This window comes from Taudactylus pleione, unplaced genomic scaffold (assembly GCF_031769625.1).
Source record: "Taudactylus pleione unplaced genomic scaffold, aTauple2 ptg000140l, whole genome shotgun sequence".
NCBI classification, from domain to species: domain Eukaryota; kingdom Metazoa; phylum Chordata; class Amphibia; order Anura; family Myobatrachidae; genus Taudactylus; species Taudactylus pleione.
The window spans coordinates 2689104-2708756 of NW_028284542.1; the positions used below are offsets into that span (position 1 = coordinate 2689104).

General features: G+C 49.5%; 1 protein-coding gene across 2 annotated transcripts in view; it reads right to left on the bottom strand.

Annotated features, from left to right (window-relative positions):
• Positions 1-423: 423 nt before the first annotated feature.
• Positions 424-19653, bottom strand: part of PAK1 (p21 (RAC1) activated kinase 1) — a 92207-nt gene continuing 72977 nt past the window's right edge. For both annotated transcript variants that reach the window (XM_088473813.1, XM_088473814.1), the window contains exon 15: positions 424-797. In XM_088473813.1, the coding sequence (XP_088329939.1) occupies positions 711-797 (87 nt within the window). In that variant the 3' untranslated portion in view covers positions 424-710. The remainder of the gene's footprint in view (positions 798-19653) is intronic.

Consider the following 19653-nt stretch of genomic DNA (forward strand, 5'->3'; position numbering starts at 1 on the left):
AGGCTAGGGGAAGGGGGGTTAGCGTTAGGCTCCCCCGGGTGGGACTTCGGGTTAGGCGGCAGGGAAGGGGGTGGTTAGGTTTAGGCACTGGGAGGGGGGGGGGGTTAGGGTTAGGCACCTCTAAGGGAGGGTTAGGGGGTAGAAATAGGTTAGAGAATACTTACCTGGGGACGATCGGGATTTCCTCCTCTGCCAGGATGCCGCTGTCGGGATTCCAACCGCTGGGCAGGGTCCGGCGGTAAATCATACCAATTCCATTATGAAGGAGACTTGCATGCAGGCTGAAAAGCAGAGAGGTGAGGACCTTTCATATTGATGCACAGACCGGATTAATGACCCTTAAGCAATGACACCATCTCCATGCTATGCTCGGAGAGGTGGGGTCTTTAAAACTCTGTACTGAGAAATGCATTTGGAAAAATATGAAAACAAGGTGGTTTCATTTATTTGGATCATCAACAGTCAAAGCTCCAAATCATAAAAAAAAATAAAAATAAAAACACAGTTAAAGACTTGCACAAAATCCTGTGTTTGTCACATATAAAACAATGTTCACAGTTCTCTCTGTAAGAGTCCAGAGAAAGTCCCTCGGTGCCCTCTAAGAGCATTTTGTGCTTGTATCACTCGTTTCAGGGGCGCAGCAGCTTACGGCACAGGAAACGGCGACTTATTGAGCCAGGAGTCCGTAAAAATCAAGATGGCTTCAACAGTTAGTGGCTGCTCTTAGTGGCTTCCTTAGCTGCAAGTATCAGAGGCGTCAAGCTAGACAGGGGTTTGGCGATCTTCAGGAACGGGTGCTGTAGGGGAAAGGAATACAAGATAAATGCATTAAAATCATTACTGCTGAGAGGATTAGACCTACATCTGGAAGTTATGCTATGTACAGAAGCAAATTTACAAAAGTCATATTCTACTATAAAAAGATCCCCAAAAAGCACATCATCACTTTAGAGCAGTGGTTCCCAAACTGGCTGCGGTGGCACCCCGAGGTGCTGCGGGGCACTTGCAGTGGTGCCACAGGACGGTCGTCCAGGACTAAATTCAATTATTTATGGTCAACGTGATAAGTAGCCACCAGCTCTGGTTTTGCCTATCATAAAACATGTAGGCAAACAGAAGCACAACCCTGTCCACCACCACATAGCTAACCCTAAAGATGAGCAAACAGAACACAACCCTGTCCACCACCACATAGCTAACCATAAAGATGAGCAAACACAACACAACCCTGTCCACCACCACATTGCTCATCTTTAGGGTTAGCTAACAGAACACCACCACATAGCTAACCCTAAAGATGAGCAAACAAACACAACCCTGCCCACCACCACATAGCTAACCCTAAAGATGAGCAAACAGAACACAACCCTGTCCACCACCACATAGCTAACCCTAAAGATGAGCAAACACAACACAACCCTGTCCACCAACACACAGCTAACCCTAAAGATGAGCAAACAGAAACACAACCCTGGTGAACAAGCCCTTGCTTTACAGGTGAAGTGTGAAGCTCCTCCCCCTCTATGCCCCATCAGCCCTCAGTTTAGAAAATGAAGACCGAGAGGAGATGGAGAACAAGCGGAGTAAAAAGGGAGAGAACACACAATAATCAAAACATACAACATATGGAACAAACTTAACAGGCAGGCTAAGAGCACAGAGGTGGGCATCCAGTGTCCCCTGTGGAATCAGAGAAAAGGATTTACCGGTAGGTACCAAAATCCCATTTTCTCTTTCATCCACTAGGAGACACTGGAGGTGCTTACGCTGGGGACGTCCCAAAGTTTTCCCCACGGGCGGGAGCGCTCTGCGGGGCCTGCAGAAAAAGACGGCCAAAACGGGATGCCGAAACCGCGAACGTATCAAATTTGTAAAACTTGACAAACGTGTGCACAGAAGACCAAGCGGCCGCACGGCACAAGTGTGACGTGGAGGCTCCCCTACCGGCTGCCCAGGACGCACCCACAGAACGTGTGGAATGAGCTGAAATGGATGAAGGAGGCCGGCGTTCGGCACCAACATAAGCCTGATGAATAGTCAGTCGGATCCAACGTGCCAAAGTCTGCTTAGACGCTGGCCAACCCCTCCGAAACGCATCATAGAGGACAAAAAGTGACTCTCCGAGCTCGAACCACCAGAGTCCTCCACCAAAGACGGTACCACAATAGGCTGATTAATATGAAAAGCCGACACTACCTTTGGAAGGAAGGCGGCTACCGTCCGGAGTTCCGCCCTATCAGCATGAAACACAAGGTAAGGTGGCTTATAGGACAGAGCACCCAATTCCGAAACTCTACGAGCCGAAGCTAGAGCCAAGAGAAGGACAGTCTTCCAAGACAAGTACTTAATATCAACCTCTTCCAAAGGTTCAAACATGGACGACTGAAGAAACAAAAGCACCAAGTTCAAGTCCCAGGGAGCAATCGGAGGTACAAAAGGAGGCTGCACCCGCAAGACCCCCTGAAGAAACGTCTGCACCTCAGGAATGAGGGCCAATTTCCGTTGAAAGAAAATGGAAAGGGCAGTAACCTGCACCTTTAAAGTTCCAAGACGAAGGCCAGATTCCAGACCCGTCTGAAGAAAAAGCAGAAACCGGGACAACCGAAAAGTCCTAGATGGAAGATCCCGACTGGAACACCACATGCGGTGATAATGCGCAGCAGAAACTGGTTTCCTGGCGCGTAGCATGGTGGGAATGAGAGTCTGGGATTCCTCTGTGTCTTAGGATATCGGCTTCAAGAGCCACTCTGTTAAACGCAGTTGCGCTAGGTTGGGGTGTACTAAAGGACCTTGCTGTAGCAGATCTGGGCGCAGAGGAAGGGGCCACGGATCATCTGACAATAGGGACCGAAGGTCCGCGAACCAACTCCTCCGAGGCCAGTTCGGAGCCACGAGAACGACAGAGGCTGATTTGTGTTTTATCCTTTTTAGCAGTCGAGGAAGAAGTGGAATCGGAGGAAAGAGGTAAACCAAGTCGTAGTTCCATGGAACTGAGAGAGCATCTACTGCCACTGCCTGCGGATCTCGAGTTCTTGACACGTATACCGGGAGCTGACGATTCAATCTTGACGCCATGAGGTCCACCTGAGGACATCCCCATCGACGTATCAGCGCGTTGAACACGTCTGGATGAAGCTTCCATTCCCCGGGGTGGATATCCTGTCGGCTTAGGTAATCTGCTTCCCAGTTGTCCACACCCGGGATGAATACCGCCGACAGGATTACTGCCTGGCTCTCGGCCCACCTGAGAATCTGAGTTACTTCTCGCATGGCCTTGCGACTCCGAGTCCCTCCTTGACGGTTGATGTACGCGACAGCCGTCGCGTTGTCGGACTGAACTCTTACCGGACGAGTTCTTAGAAACTCTGTCGCGTCTATCAGAGCATTGTAGATCGCTCTGAGTTCCAACACATTTATGGGCCACTTTTGTTCTAGAGGGGACCATCGACCCTGTAAATGATAATCGAGTACTACAGCTCCCCATCCTCGAAAGCTGGCATCCGTTGTTACGATGATCCAGTTCCACACTCCGAATCTCCGGCCCGCAAGAAGATTGTTGGATTGTGTCCACCAGAGAAGGGCCACTCTGGTAGCTGGCCTCAGACGGATCTGGCGATGTAGGAGCAGATGAGACCCTGACCCCTGTGTTAGTAGGTCCAGCTGAAACACCCTGGAGTGGAACCGCCCGAACTGTATTGCCTCGAAGGCCGCTACCATCTTCCCCAGGAGACGCAGACAAAGAAGGAGGGACACCCTCTTTGGTCTGAGGACCAGCTGAACTAACTGAGCGACCGCTGCGGTATAAATAGATCTTAGCGTTGTCTCCAATTTTACGATCCGAAGGATCTTTTAGTACTGTAGCTCCCGGTACTGGGAGTGCTGTTTTTTTTTAGAAAGACGGGAGACGGACGCATCTACTGGAGGAGGTGTTTCCCACTTCTCCATCATGGATGATGGAAAAGGGTAGCTAGAAGGAAACCGGCGCGGTATTTGGAACCGTTTATCCGGTTGCTTCCAGGCCACTGAGAGCTGTTGTTGAAGATGCAGTGAGAACGGAAAAACCGCCGAACTCTTTGGTTGTTCATGAAATAAATCACACTCCTGGGATGCAGGAATAACATCCTCAGGTAAGTTAAGGATTTTTCTGACCGCCAAAATTAGAGATTCCACCCCGGGAGAGGTGGACTCTAATTCTAGAGGGGTATCGTGTAATGCTTCCTCCAATTCCCCTTCCTCAGTATCCTCCGTAGCAAGGAATTCCTCGTCAGACTCTTCTGACTGGAGAACAGTCGATAAAGGACGCTTTTGTGTCGGTCCTTGTAGGGAAGTGGAGGGTGCAGACACAGCTGTACCCATAACTTGTACCAGGGTGTCAAGAGACTTGGGGCCTGATTCAGACCCACTCGCGAGCGGCTGTCCGCTCGCAAGTGGGTCGATGGTGTGCACTGCGCATGCGCACGACGGAGGGAGCTCCGTCGTGCGCATGCGCGAGACGCGACGAGTGAAGGACTTTCCTTCGCTCGTTGTGTCTGATCAAAGGGGGCGTGCTGTTGATGTTGATTGACAGCACGCCCCCTTCGGTGGGCGTGCCGGGGGCGTGCCTCCCAGACGGGGGCGTTCCCAAGGGAACGCCTACCATCAGAAGCCGGCCCCACTGACATCACTAGTGATGTCAGTGGGAGTGATTTTGGCTCTGATAGAGCCAAAATCACTCCGGGCCTTGCGGTTGAGAAACTCAACCGCAGGCTTCGGCTCGCAGTGGCGATGGTCAAGACCATCGCGACCATCAACCTGCACGCTCGTATATGCTGTGGGTGGTGACCCACAGCTATACGAGCGTCCAGGAGGACGCTCCATAATTATGGAGGTGGGCCCTGATTCAGAGCGAGCGCTCTGGTCAGAGCGTCCGGCTCTGAATCAGGGCCTTGGTTAGCCCAGCAACCCAGGGAGGCTGAGACTTCCGTGCCTCAGCTAACTCAGACGTTAAATCCGTCATTACTCCTACCATGTCAGGGGCCCATGTAGGCGCAGGTGAGGTAGTATTAGCCACAGGTGGATCAATTGCTATACAAGCATCACATAACGTGGACCCAGCAGCATGCGGCTTGGAAAGTTTGTTGTTACACCTAGAACAAACAAACATCTTTTGAGACGCCTTTGTTCTGTTTGACATGGAGGGACAGAGTATATACAGAAGTAAAGAAAAGCAGAAGGCTGACTTGGGACACAGAGGAGGAGATACACCCCACTGCCTCCCACAGATCAGATTCCCTGCACCCCCAGTGTATTAAGCACCAGAGCCTTCTGTGCTTAATTTGTTGGGGAGCAAGAGAATTCAGCCTCTGCAGATCTGCTGCACACTTCCTGTATAAGGGAGAGATGCAGGCATGTATTAGTTGAAAAACAGCAGCCACGCTGTTTAACACAGCCGCTTGCTGCGCATAGGAGAGCCCGTGCTGATTAGGCTCCGCCCCCTTCTTCATGCCCTAAGGGCTTCATAATGGCTGCTTGGCCATTGCCTCCCCCTCCGCGCTACATCGCGTGTATCAGCGGGGAGAGGGGAGAAGCAGGGAGCCGCGTGTAGCGCTGTGTACACGCAGCTTCCCCAACACAGCAATTCCCCTTCTGCAAGGCTGCGCCGACAGCGGTACATTGCCAGCGCTGTCTAACATCGCTATGCACACCTGACACAGCACAGCATGCTGTGTCAGCGCCAGGCAGCGGGGGCAGGAGCCGGGGGATGCGCAGCTTGTTACTCACTGCGTGTCCCCAGAGGTCTCTCTCGGCAGGTCAGCAGAGTCTTCTCTTCTTGTTGTGAAGACTTGCTTTGGCGGTAAGGAGCTGTCAGGAACTCTTGTAATGAGCCCTGTGCACTCCTTTGCTAAAACACCAGGGCGCCAGGTACCCGAACCCCACCTTTTAGATAGGTGGCGAAGGGTATCTATAGGAGTGTAAAAGATGCATATAAATAAAAAAAAAAATTAAAAAAAATTAAATGTATTTGCTGGAGCACAGCAGGTAGTGACCAGCTCCTAGAGGCACATTTTCTAAACTGAGGGCTGATGGGGCATAGAGGGGGAGGAGCTTCACACTTCTAAATTATTTAAAGTGCCGGCTCCAGTTATCCACGCCTCTATACCTCCAGCGTAAGCACCTCCAGTGTCCCCTAGTGGATGAAAGAGAAAAGTTATTTGTGAACACTTAATTTGATTGAATTTTTGTAGTGTATAATTCTGAATTACTGTGAATCAGTGTTTCTCCTTTTAACAGGATAATTACAGAATCATTGCTGCTATGAAAGTATATACAAAAATATTTTTTCTGTTTATTTGTTGTGTCTGGATAAGATATAATTAGACGCATGAGTATTGGATTTATGAATATATTTAATATCATTTTCTATCTGGACACTTGTTGCCATTATATTTTCTATCAGATAGTCAAATAATTTCATTATCAATTCTCTCCTTACCTTGATAATTAAAATACCTATGTATGTAGGATCAATTCTGTGAAAATTTTCACCCCATTAGGAATCACCAATTATAAGGGAATACTTTCAGAGTATTGGTATTCCCTTTTATTTATTTGTTTATGAAGAAAAATCTACAAAATATAAATCTTTTCTTTTTGCTCCTAATATTTAGGAAATAATTTTATACTTATTAAAAATTAAATTTTAACATTGTTATATTTATTACAAGTTGTGCCCCCAAAAAGGGTTTTTCTCCCTTTGTTCTTTTGTTCACAGATCTCTTGTCTGTTTACAAGAAAACTCTGTAGAAACACAACCCTGTCCGCCACCACATAGCTAACCCTAAAGATGAGCAAACAGAAACACAACCCTGTCCGCCACCTAGCTAACCCTAAAGATGAGCAAACAGAAACACAACCCTGCCCGCCACCATATAGCTAAGCCTAAAGATGAGCAAACAGAAACACAACCCTGCCCGCCATCACATAGCTAACCCTAAAGATGAGCAAACAGAAACACAACCCTGTCCACCACCACATAGCTAACCCTAAAGATGAGAAAACAGAAGCACAACCCTGTCCACCACCACATAGCTAACCCTAAAGATGAGCAAACAGAAACACAACCCTGTCCGCCACCACATAGCTAACCCTAAAGATGAGCAAACAGAAGCACAACCCTGTCCACCACCACCACATAGCTAACCCTAAAGATGAGCAAACAGAAGCACAACCCTGTCCACCACCACCACATAGCTAACCCTAAAGATGAGAAAACAGAAGCACAACCCTGTCCGCCACCACATAGCTAACCCTAAAGATGAGCAAACAGAAGCACAACCCTGTCCACCACCACCACATAGCTAACCCTAAAGATGAGCAAACAGAAGCACAACCCTGTCCACCACCACCACATAGCTAACCCTAAAGATGAGCAAACAGAAACACAACCCTGTCCGCCACCTAGCTAACCCTAAAGATGAGCAAACAGAAACACAACCCTGCCCGCCACCATATAGCTAAGCCTAAAGATGAGCAAACAGAAACACAACCCTGCCCACCATCACATAGCTAACCCTAAAGATGAGCAAACAGAAACACAACCCTGCCCACCACCACATAGCTAACCCTAAAGATGAGCAAACAGAAGCACAACCCTGCCCATCACCACATAGCTAACCCTAAAGATGAGCAACAGAAGCACAACCCTGCTTCTGCCCATAGCTAACCCTAAAGATGAGCAACAGAAGCACAACCCTGCCCACCACCACATAGCTAACCCTAAAGATGAGCAAACAGAAGCACAACCCTGCCCACTACCACATAGCTAACCCTAAAGATGAGAGATAAGCACAATTTACTTAATTTATTTTTTCCTGAATTTCTCAATAAGAAACGCTTGGTCTAGGGTGTGCCATGAAAAAATGCTGATATCGTAGGGCACTGGGATTCAAGAAAGTTTGGGAACACCTGCTTTAGAGGAACGATTAAAGGGTATGTATTGTTCCTCAATACTATGAACAAACACCTGAAGCCTATACACAGTAAGGAGGCTATTTGTAGCAGCACTTTAGAAGCAGTCACAGCGGAGGTCTGCAGGCTGTGGCCACATACTCACTGGCCGGTCTCTACTATATGCTCAACACAATAAATACTATAACCAGGTACTGCATACAGTATAAAGAGAAATATCAACTGAAGACTCTGTTCCTATATATGTAAATATCAGGAGTGTTACAGAGTGAGTCGGACACAACTGGCGCAGATTTCCCCTCCAGCCGCGATCGCCTGCTTATTATCCTACGCTAATGCAATCATCTGCCCGCGTGTCAGCATGCCACCATCCTTAGTATCGGGACTTACACCCACTCCATGCTGGGTGCAAGAGGTCCATCAGAAATAAGTGAACCAACTCAGTCTGCTACGAACTAGCACGACCTAAATGCCCACAAGACTGAAAAGTTCAGTGCAATGGCATGGTCGCTGGCCAGAAACGCTCATTTCACCCAAAGAGTGATCCTGTAGCAGGGCCCAGAAGAGGGATGCAGCCCGATGGCAACTTTGGGCCAGACGGTGGACCTGGAGGACCCAGTCCCTTTCTGCGCCACAACAGCAGAGATCGTCAGTGGGCGAGGGTGCAGTGGCGGTGAGTGCCCGCTGCCACCCCACATTGAGCATGGCGGAGGGCCTGAATCTGTAATGATTCACGCCCCACCAGTCACAGCAACCTAAACAGAAAAGTGGCGCAGCGCGCAAGCCGATTGCGGCTCACTGCGTCATCGCCCGAACCCCTGGTCCTGGCTTATATTAGACAGCGCGAGGTGCCATGAGTGAATCCCGGCTGCCGAGAAGGAGCACAGAAGAGCTCCTAAAAGACTAAAGAAGCTGGAAGAAGACACTGGAAGTCCTGGAGGACGGCAGCCATTACAAAAAAAGAGCTTAAGCAGGACACTGCCCACCACGTGAAGACAAAAAAGAGCAGACCCCTGCCTGGGGCAGTGAAGCCGTCGGAAGCCCCGATGCAGCAGTGGCCATATTGAAAGAGCTTAGGCAGGCTGCCGCCATGTGAAGATGTCAGAAGCTGGATTTGCGGAGGGTGCCGCACCCTAGGTGAAGAGACCCAGAAGCTCTGAGGCAACAGTGGCCACTGCTCCCCATGTGAAGAGTACAGGAAGTCCTGAGGCGGAGGGGAGTAGCCCGCCTCAGGCAAACGCAGCGGAGTTGACAGTGGCTGAGCCAGGCCTGGTTCAGTCGAAAACAACAGGACTGGTAAGTCCATGGCTTGTGCATTCCCCCTAGACCACCAGGGTTTAGGCACAAGGACCGTGGGCACCATGAGGCACTAAGCGGGCAATAGGCCCAGGAGAGCATAAGGGCGCAGTAGGACCATTAAAAGTCATTGTTAGACGGGCAGTAGGTCAGATGTGCAGAGGAATTAGTCCCAGTAAGATGATTTTTTTTGCTCCTGGATAGGCAGGCACTAAGCCTGGGCCACCAGGGGCATTATGTCTTATATAGAATTATACATAAAAGCCCCCTTGGTAAGCGGCAATAGGGCGGGGTCACAGTAGGGCATTAAGCCCTGCAGAGTTATTGTGTGTTTGCCCTTTTTTTAGGCAGGCATCAAGCCTTTAGGTGTGGTGGGCATTATGCCCTATAGGTTGTGTAAGAGGCCACAGTGAGTGCGAAGGTCTGATGAGTAGGAAGGACCCCATGGTAAGCAACCTGGTCACCAAGTCATTAATCTCTTGCAGTGAGGTCTCCATTAAAGGTAGGCTGTTGGTAAGATACATGCCTGTGTGTATATCTAATTCTGTAGCTGTACTGTTGCCTATTATGAATAGGTTACTGCAGTGTTCAGGTAAAAGTCTTCCAGACTCTATGGCAGTTGCACGACGAAACCAGTTTCCGAGCCCACAACATCGTCCCGATCACTGAAGGGGAAAACCCCATAGCTTTTAAGAGCTCGGTCTCAACAACCAGGCCGTCAAAGCTAATCGAGGAAGGTCCTTGTGTCGGAATGGAACAGCCAGCTTGAGGAGAGTGGCGAACCACCACCTGCGGGGCCAGTTTGGAGCGACTAGGGTCACTGGAACCTGTTGCTCCCTGACCCGCCGGAGTATCCGAGGTAACATGGGAATCGGAGGAGAAAGGTAGGCCATACGGAGGTTCCAGGGAACAGCCAATGGCCAGTAATAAGGAATGATAACCATATTACAATTGCTAGTTCCAGCTCGCTTCTTTATTCTGTGCCCTGGTCTTTGGTCAGCATTATATCTTGTGATAAGTGTGTTCGATCAGAAGCAGGAAATGTAACAATGCTGGAAAATACCAGTTACTTTGATGCTACAGTATGACCGTCATCCTCCCCATAGCAATCACAGATTACGTCCGTAATAGTCTGGGAAGTCTGTCACCGGTATACACTATATCACTTTCATCTTACTCATTTTCTGTACAGCTATAGAACGTATGCTTCATCCCCCACCATGAGGAGCAGGATACACGGATGACTGTTCTACTAACTGTTCATAATACGGCAGGATAAGATGTTGGCAGCCCGGTCACCGGTTATGTGGCTGTAACCTGCTGGGATTAATGCACCATTGTCATGTAAAATAAGTGTCTATTTATAAAGGGAGAGTCCAGCAGTATTTCTGCTCTCTCTGTGTGACTGGCAGCAGACGTGGTGTGAACAGAAGTCCGTCCACATGCTCCCAACACGGGAAACACTAAATGCCAGGCGTCACACAGGAGGGGGAGAGTAACCATTCCTATACAGCACAGAACAGACAGTCCTACATCACCTGCTACCAATACAGCAGTCACTGTCTATATATCATCACACAGGAGGGTGGGGAGGAGTAACCATTCCTATACAGCACAGGACAGATAGCCCTAAATCACCTGCTACCAATACAGCAGTCACTGTCTATATATCATCACACAGGAGGGGGAGAGTAACCATTCCTATACAGCACAGAACAGACAGTCCTACATCACCTACTACCAATACAGCAGTCACTGTCTATATATCATCACACAGGAGGGGGGCGGGGGGGGGGGGGAGTAACCATTCCTATACAGCACAGAACAGACAGTCCTACATCACCTACTACCAATACAGCAGTCACTGTCTATATATCATCACACAGGAGGGGGAGAGTAACCATTCCTATACAGCACAGAACAGACAGTCCTACATCACCTACTACCAATACAGCAGTCACTGTCTATATATCATCACACAGGAGGGGGAGAGTAACCATTCCTATACAGCACAGAACAGACAGTCCTACATCACCTACTACCAATACAGCAGTCACTGTCTATATATCATCACACAGGAGGGGGAGAGTAACCATTCCTATACAGCACAGAACAGACAGTCCTACATCACCTACTACCAATACAGCAGTCACTGTCTATATATCATCACACAGGAGGGGGAGAGTAACCATTCCTATACAGCACAGACAGTCCTACATCCCCTGCTACCAATACAGCAGTCACTGTAAATATATCATCACACAGGAGGGGGAGAGTAACCATTCCTATACAGCACAGAACAGACAGTCCTACATCCCCTGCTACCAATACAGCAGTCACTGTCTATATATCATCACACAGGAGGGGAGGGGGGGGGGGGGAAGAGTAACCATTCCTATACAGCACAGGACAGACAGTCCTACATCCCCTGCTACCAATACAGCAGTCACTGTCTATATATCATCACCAGTGGCAAACACAGGATTTCTAGAGGGGGGTTTCCATATACTTAATTTTAGAGCGAGTGTGGCCTGTCCATGAAGAGGGCAGAATTAGTACTTAACCAGCTTTAATATGCATCATACAAAGTGTATTCTGTATCATAATTCCACCATATATACAGGACCAGCGATCACAGTAACCCATTAGATGCGTCAGTAGGGCCATCCTGCCTGAGCGGAATGTATTTATTTTAGATGTGGCCACCATTCCAGACTATTGGAGCAAGTCCGGGAGCCTGGAGGAGCAGCAGAAGAACCTAGCACTGCCCTGGACAAACTGTAAATGTACATATTGGGCAAAAGTCCAGGACAAAAGTCCAGGAATGATGATGTTCGTCCATGCAAGATGACGTTTTGCCTCTTTCTGAGTTCCGTTTTTTTGGAGGGAAAAATCCGAACTCAACGTGCAAACTCGAACCTATCCGAGCCTGCACATCCCTAGTTTCTATATGTGCCTCCCACTTCTGAGGGAAAGGAGACGCCTTCATTCTGGATTAGCACCCTTCCTTATTGGTTTAAAAGCATGCAGTATGGTAATGTATATGCACACTGTATTAGGCACAATTCTAGGTAAGTCCTACAAGTTATATACTGTAGTGCAACTTTGGTTCATTTTTGGGGTGTGGGTCCCCCTGGATTGCGTTGGTTAATCTGTCTCAGGGCACCGCATTGTAACACATTTTCCTTTATAACACATTTTAACCCTTCACTGTGTGTGTTTAATATATATGTACTTCACTTTTTTATTTTCATTCTTTATATGCAGCTGCAGCTAACCATCTCTTTACACTGCACTTTTCTTACTATGGTGGTGCCCTGGGGCGGCTTAGCTGGATTTGAACCCTAGTATGTTAGGGACCTACCCGAATGAGGTTACCTGGATATGGTGGGTAGGCCCATAACCTTGGCCATGATTATGCTAAAAACCTCTATTGATTGCAAAATGTTATTGTATTTATATATATTATTAATAATTTGGAGTTGTGCACCTGAGATTTGTCTGTTTCTGTGCCTGCAATTAGTCTCATAAGGTAGCACCTCCCATCATATATAGTCAGGTTGTGCAGTCCAGAAATCTTTCCCATATAATAATCCCATAAGTCAGGATACACTCTATTATACAACAATAAAAACTTACAAGCGTCTCCGTACTCAGACAAGCTTCCTTCAATCTCCGTGTTGCTGCGCCTTTTTTACCACAGATGAAAAATTCAAAGACCGGGACAGATCCTTTGAGATATGAACTCCCAGAAATGTAAAGGAATCCACCTCCTCAATGACCAGATCATCCAAAACCACCGGTAATTTGGGTCCACAACCCACCCTCCTAAAATCAGTTACCATCTCTTTAGTTTTTGTGGTATTTAGGAGTAAACAATTTTCCCTGCTCCATTCAAGCAATCTTTGCACCTCATACGGATAGGCTTCCTCCCCCTCATTTCCTATCAGGCCCACAATGGCGATGTCGTCAGCAAACTTCACAATCTTAGCAGACTGTGAAGTTGAAACACAGTCATAGGTAAATAGAGAACATAATAGAGAGGGCTCAAAACACACCCCTATGGGGCACCAGTTTTCAACTAAATTTCCCCAGAGACACAACCCCCTAACGTAACCACTTGGGGCCTATCTGTCACAAAATTCAAAACACAATTGCATATATTATACCCATTTAATCCTAACTGAAAAAGCTTTGAAACCAAAGATGCCAGAATAATAGTATTAAAAGCAGAACTAAAATCAACAAATACAATTCTAGCATCAGCCCTCTTTTGCTCTAGGTGAGTCTGCACCGGGTGTAAAACTGTCAAAACAGCATCGTCCGTAGAACGATTTGCCCTATAAGCAAATTGGCGAGGATCAAATCCAGCAGCAAAGTGGCCTTTAATATGTTTCAGCACTAAACGCTCAAAACATTTCATAACAATGGAAGTTAGAGCAATCGGGCGATAGTCGTGTAAACATTTAGGCACACCTTTTTTTTGGGACAGGAACAATAATTGTTTCTTTAAGACATTTTGGAACTTGGCAATATTCAAGTTACACATTAAACATCAATGCAAAAATCCCCGCTAACTAATTATAACAATCTTTTAAAACCCTCCTCTGAATCCCATCTGGGCCTACAGCTTTACCTGGGGTAACACTGGGCCTGATTCAGAGCCGCTCGCAAAAAGCGAGCGCTCGCTCTGAATCAGCGCGTGTGTTTTGTTTTTTTTTTGTTGCGGCCTCTTGGCCGCTCGCATAGCTGTGGGTTACCACCCACAGCTTATGCGAGCGGCCTTGCGGTAGGGTCTCATTGCCGCAAGCCCCAGTGGACTTCCTGCACTATTAGAGCAGGAAGTCCACCTACTGACATCACTAGTGATGTCAGTAGGGCCGCCCACAAACGGCAGGCGTTCCTGCAGGAACGCCTCCGTTTGCTCAGCCACCCCCCTTCCCAACGGGGCAGCTGTCAATCAACATCGACAGCTGCCCCTTTTGGATGCGAGCGCCGGAGCGAGTGCTTTTTGCGCTCGCTCCGGGGCTCGCGAGTGCGCACTGGGCCACCATCGACCCGCTTGCGAGCGGGTCTGAATCAGGCCCACTGTGCAAACAACCTTCATAATGGATAACCAGCAATTCTTGCAGCACTTACAGCAGTTCTCCATCCAGCCTGCACACTGATGCCCTCCTTCAAGCAGCCTACATTACTACGGGGGAGATGTATCAAAGCATCTACTGGGTGAAGAGTAAAGTGGAGAAGTTGCCCATAGCAACCAATCAGCTTGTACCTTTCATTTTATTAAAAAAGTACTGGAAAATGACAGCTAGAAGGGGATTGGTTGCTTAGGACACGGTCTCCACTCTGTAGAAGCTTTGATACTTCCTGAGACGTAAAAGACGACCATACAAAACGCTTCCAATGCAATCAGTGACTCTACAGATAATGTGGAACTACAAGTCTCAGTATGCCCTAGCAGGCTTGGCCTGGGATCTGGAGAGAGAAAGGTTTACCCAGCGGCTCTCATCCTACTGAGATCACATATTACAAGCTGCATTTTTAGTTTAAGGCTTTTGGTCAAGATATACTAAAAAGACTCTCTAGAATGAAAAAAAGCTAACGTACAGAGAAACCGCAATAAGCAAACGTACAGAGAAACCGAAATACAGAACCACCACTTATAGCAATAGGAAATACTAATCCGGAGTTATAAGGTCTCCTGTAATTCGGGAAGAGAATGGGGACAGTCTAAAGGGGCCTATCCATTAGCAGATGTATTTCTGAGCGATGAAAGACAAAAATATGAGATATGGTAAGAACTTACCTTTGATATCTCTATTTCTACGAAGTCCATAGGGTTCCACAGGATACCTTGGGGTATAGGTGATGACGTCAGGCATCGGGCACCATAGAGTTACGTTTTCGGTCCTCCCAGGATGCACTAGGGTCCCCCTCCTATACCCCGCCCCCGAGCCAAGGCACCTCAGTTAGTTATCAAGCCATAGGCCGGAGGAGGAGAAGGAAGAGAGAGAAGAAAGATCTGGACACACGCAAGAATCAAATTCTCACCAGAGGGAGACAGAAAAACCGGTGACCAGAGTAAAGCCCATCTGCAGCACAGGTGCGACAGGGCGGGAGTCCTGGGGAACCCTATGGACTTCGTAGAAATAGAGATAACAAAGGTAAGTTCTTACCATATCTCATATTTTCTACTTCAGGGTCCATAGGGTATCCACAGGATACCTTGGGGATGTCCCAAAGCAGTATCCTTTAAGGGTGGGGACGCTCCTGTGCTGAAAGGAGAATCCGCCGCCCGAAGGAAGCATCCTGAGAGGCGAAGGTGTCAAACCTGTAATACCTCACGAAGGTATGGACAGAGGACCACGTAGCAGCCTTGCAGATCTGGACTGCAGAGGCACCACGTCGAGCTGCCCACGAAGGACCCACAGACCTAGTGGAATGAGCCTTCACAGAAGGAGGAACCGGCAGACCTTCATGAAGATAAGCTTCAGAAATAGCCATATGGATCCAGGCTGCCAAAGTTTGCTTTGAAGCAGGCCAACCCTTTTTACGGAAGCCATAGAGGACAAACAAGGCATCCGACTTCCTAAACGAAGAAGTGCGGGCAACATAAGTCCTTAAGGCCCGCACAACATCCAAAGTGGCCTCACCCACTGAAAGGCCAGGTGAGTTAAAGGCCGGAACAACTATTTCCTCATTAACATGAAACTGGGAAACAACTTTGGGAAGAAACTCAGGACGAGTGCGTAGCACTGCCCTGTGCCATGAAAAATCAAGAAAGGGAGTCTACAAGAAAGAGCCCCTAAATCAGAAACACGTCTGGCCGAAGCTATGGCCAGGAGGAAAACAGTCTTAGCTGTTAGCCATTTAAGATCCACTGAGCCCAGTGGTTCAAACGGCGGTCCCTGGAGAGCCCTCAGGACCAAAGCCAAATCCCAAGGCGCCACAGGTGGAACAAAGGGTGGCTGAATGCGTAGAACACCTTGCATAAAGGTGCGCACGTCCGGGATTGTAGCAATCCTACGATGGAACCAGACAGACAGGGCCGAAACCTGCACCTTCAAAGAAGCAAGGCGAAGCCCATGGTCTAGTCCCGCTTGCAGGAAGGCGAGAATCCGAGACAGACGAAACTCCCGCGGTGCATAACCTCTCGGCCGACACCACTGGAAGAACGTATGCCACACGCGATGGTATATTCTCGCGGAAGACGGCTTCCGAGCTCTGAGCATGGTACGCACTACAAAGCTGGAAAACCCCCTGGACCTTAACATGGCCGTCTCAACAGCCACGCCGTCAAAGACAGTCGAGTCAGGTCCGGTGAAGACAAGGACCCTGTGACAGAAGGTCCGGACGTAGCGGCAACCGCAGAGGACTGTCCACGGACAGACCCTGAAGGTCTGAGAACCAGTGTCGTCTGGGCCATGTGGGAGCTATCAACAGGAGCGTCCCTCCTTCCTGTTTGAACTTCCGGATTACCCGTGGAAGAAGGGAAACCGGCGGAAATAGATAAGCAAACCGGAACGTCCACCAGAGACGCCTCTTCGTCTCTTGTGCGAGACCCGTACACCGGCAACTTGTTGTTGTGCCGGGACGCCATGAGGTCGATCTCTGGAAGACCCCACCTGTCCACCAGCAGTTGAAAAATGTCCGGGTGCAGGGACCATTCTCCCGGATGAAAGTCCTGGCGACTGAGAAAGTCCGCCTCCCAGTTTAGCACTCCCGGGATGAAGACAGCTGATATGGCCGGAAGATTGCGCTCCGCCCATACCAGGATCCTAGACACCTCCACGAGAGCCGCCCAACTTCGGGTTCCTCCTTGCCGGTTTATGTAGGCCACGGTGGTAGCGTTGTCCGACTGGACCTGCACTGGGTGACCTTGGTGAAGCCGACGTGCCTGCTGGAGAGCGTTGAACACCGCTCGGAGTTCCAAGATGTTTATTGGAAGCTCTGCTTCTGCCGGAGTCCACCTGCCCTGGAACAAGTGTGGACCCGAAACTGCTCCCCAGCCCCGAAGACTGGCGTCCGTCGTCAACAGGACCCAATTCGCCACCCAGAACGGACGACCCTTGTTGAGATGGGTCGTCTGTAACCACCAGGCAAGGGACAGGCGAACCTCCGGAGTGAGCACTATCGTCTGGGATTTTAGAGACTGAGGCAGTCCATTCCACTTGGACAGGATCAGGTGCTGCAGAGGTCTGGAGTGAAACTGGGCATATTCCACCATGTCGAATACCGACACCATGGAGCCCAGTAACCTCATTGCCGAGAGTAGAGACACCCGGCGGCTCTGCAGACAACTGTGCACCCTCGACTGTAAGGCAGAGATCTTTTCCCCCGTCACAAAGATCCTTTGCTGTCCCGAGTCCAATAAGGCTCCGAGGGGTGCAGAATCCGCTGAGACGGGACCAGGGTGGACTTCTGCCAGTTCATTAACCAGCCGTGCCGTTGCAGTAGCGCAATGGTCAGGTCCAAGTGGCGCAGAAGGAGCTCCGGAGATCCTGCCACTAATAGAAGGTCGTCCAAGTACGGCAACATGCGGACCCCCTGCAGCCGCAGGGAAGCCGCCATGACCGCCATCACCTTGGTGAAAACACGTGGTGCTGTCACCAGGCCAAAAGGTAACGCCCGGAACTGGAAGTGGTCGCTGCGGATTGCAAACCTGAGGAACTGCTGAAGGCGCAAAAGAATAGGGACATGCAGGTAAGCGTCCTGTATGTCCAATGACACCATGTAGTCCCCAGGTTCCAGCGCCAGAATGATGGACCGTAGGGTCTCCATCCGAAACTTCGGTACCCGCAAAGATTTGTTGAGAGCTTTGAGGTTGAGAATCGGACGAAACGACCCATTGGGTTTCTGCACCAAAAAGAGATTGGAATAGAAACCCTGGCCCCTCTGGAAGAATGGAACAGGCACTATAACTCCAGCCTGGAGCATAGTGTGCAAAACCTTCCGCAGCTCCGTGGCTTTGTTCCGGTCTGATGGTAGACCCGTGGTGAAGCATCGAGCTGGGGGTCTGTGCCGGAAGGAGAGGGCATACCCGTGTGAGACCACCTCGAGAACCCAAGTGTCTGTCGTGGTGACCGACCAACACCGGGCGAACTGCAGCAGGCGGCCTCCCACTTTGGGATCCCCCAAAGGGAGGCCCGGACCGTCAGGCCGCAGGCTTGTCATCTGGCTTAGGGACCGGACGTCTGGTACTCCAGGCCTGCTTCCGGGGCTTGGCCGATTTTTTGGGGCCAGCCTGACTGGGAAAAGACTGTGCTTTAGGCCTACCCTGGGCCCTGTAAGCCCGAAAGGACGATGTACCTGAACCAGAAGGAACAGCAGCCGACGGGAGACATGCTGATTTAGTTGCTGCCAGCGTGGCTATAATCTTGTCCAGGTCCGGACCGAAGAGAACCTCTCCGTTAAAAGGCAATGCCTCCAAACCCTTTTTGGAATCAGCATCCGCCTTCCAGGATCGCAACCACAAAGTGTGAAGAGCAGCCAGGGTACTAATATATAAGGCCGCTTTGTTGATATAAGTGGCCGAATCCCGGAGATTGCCTATCAACTCCGCCTGCTCAGCCGAACAGTTGGGATCGAAGGACGCCTCCAACGTATCAGCCCAGCGCTCCATAGCTCTGGCGACCTAGAAAATGGCCATAGCTGGCCGTGCTGCCCCCCCTGCATGGAAATAGACGGACTTCAGGCAGATCTCTACCTTGCGGTCTGTAGCATCCTTAAGGGAGGACATGGATGGCATGGGTAACGTGGCACTACGGACAAGGCGTGTCACATGAGAATCCACCTGTGGAGGTGATTCCCACTTAGCAAAATAATTGTCTGCAAACGGATACGCCACTGCTAAACGCCTTTGAGGCTGATATCGTTTGCCTGGCTGTTTCCACGCTTCCTCTAAGTGGTCAACTAATTGTCCCGAAAGAGGAAACACTGTGGCATCTCCTTTAACCTCTTTGAAAAAGGCGTATTTGGACTTAGATACCGGAGGTTCCTCATACTCAATAACTAAAGCAGTCCGGACTGCACGAATAAGGCCAGGTATGTACACCTTAGACTTAGCGTCCGACTCTTTAGGACGGGGAGGTTCCTGGTCAGAAAGATCCAGAATCTCCTCATCATCGGACGTCCCGTCGTCATCCTCATAAGGAGCGGACAGAGACACCATCGGCCGCTTGTGGGGCCGCATCACAGACTCCCACTGCAACACGTCTGACAACTGCTGTACAGAGCTTGTTAACGAATTAACCCAAGCAGGCTCATGAGAGACCTGAGGAGGGGAAATAGGGAGACCGTGGGGTACCATTAATTGTCTCGAGAAACCCTGCATGGGTGACGACACCACTGACTGCTGGGATAATCCCATCTGAGTGAATGGAGGCTGCGGAGCTAACTGGCCCACGA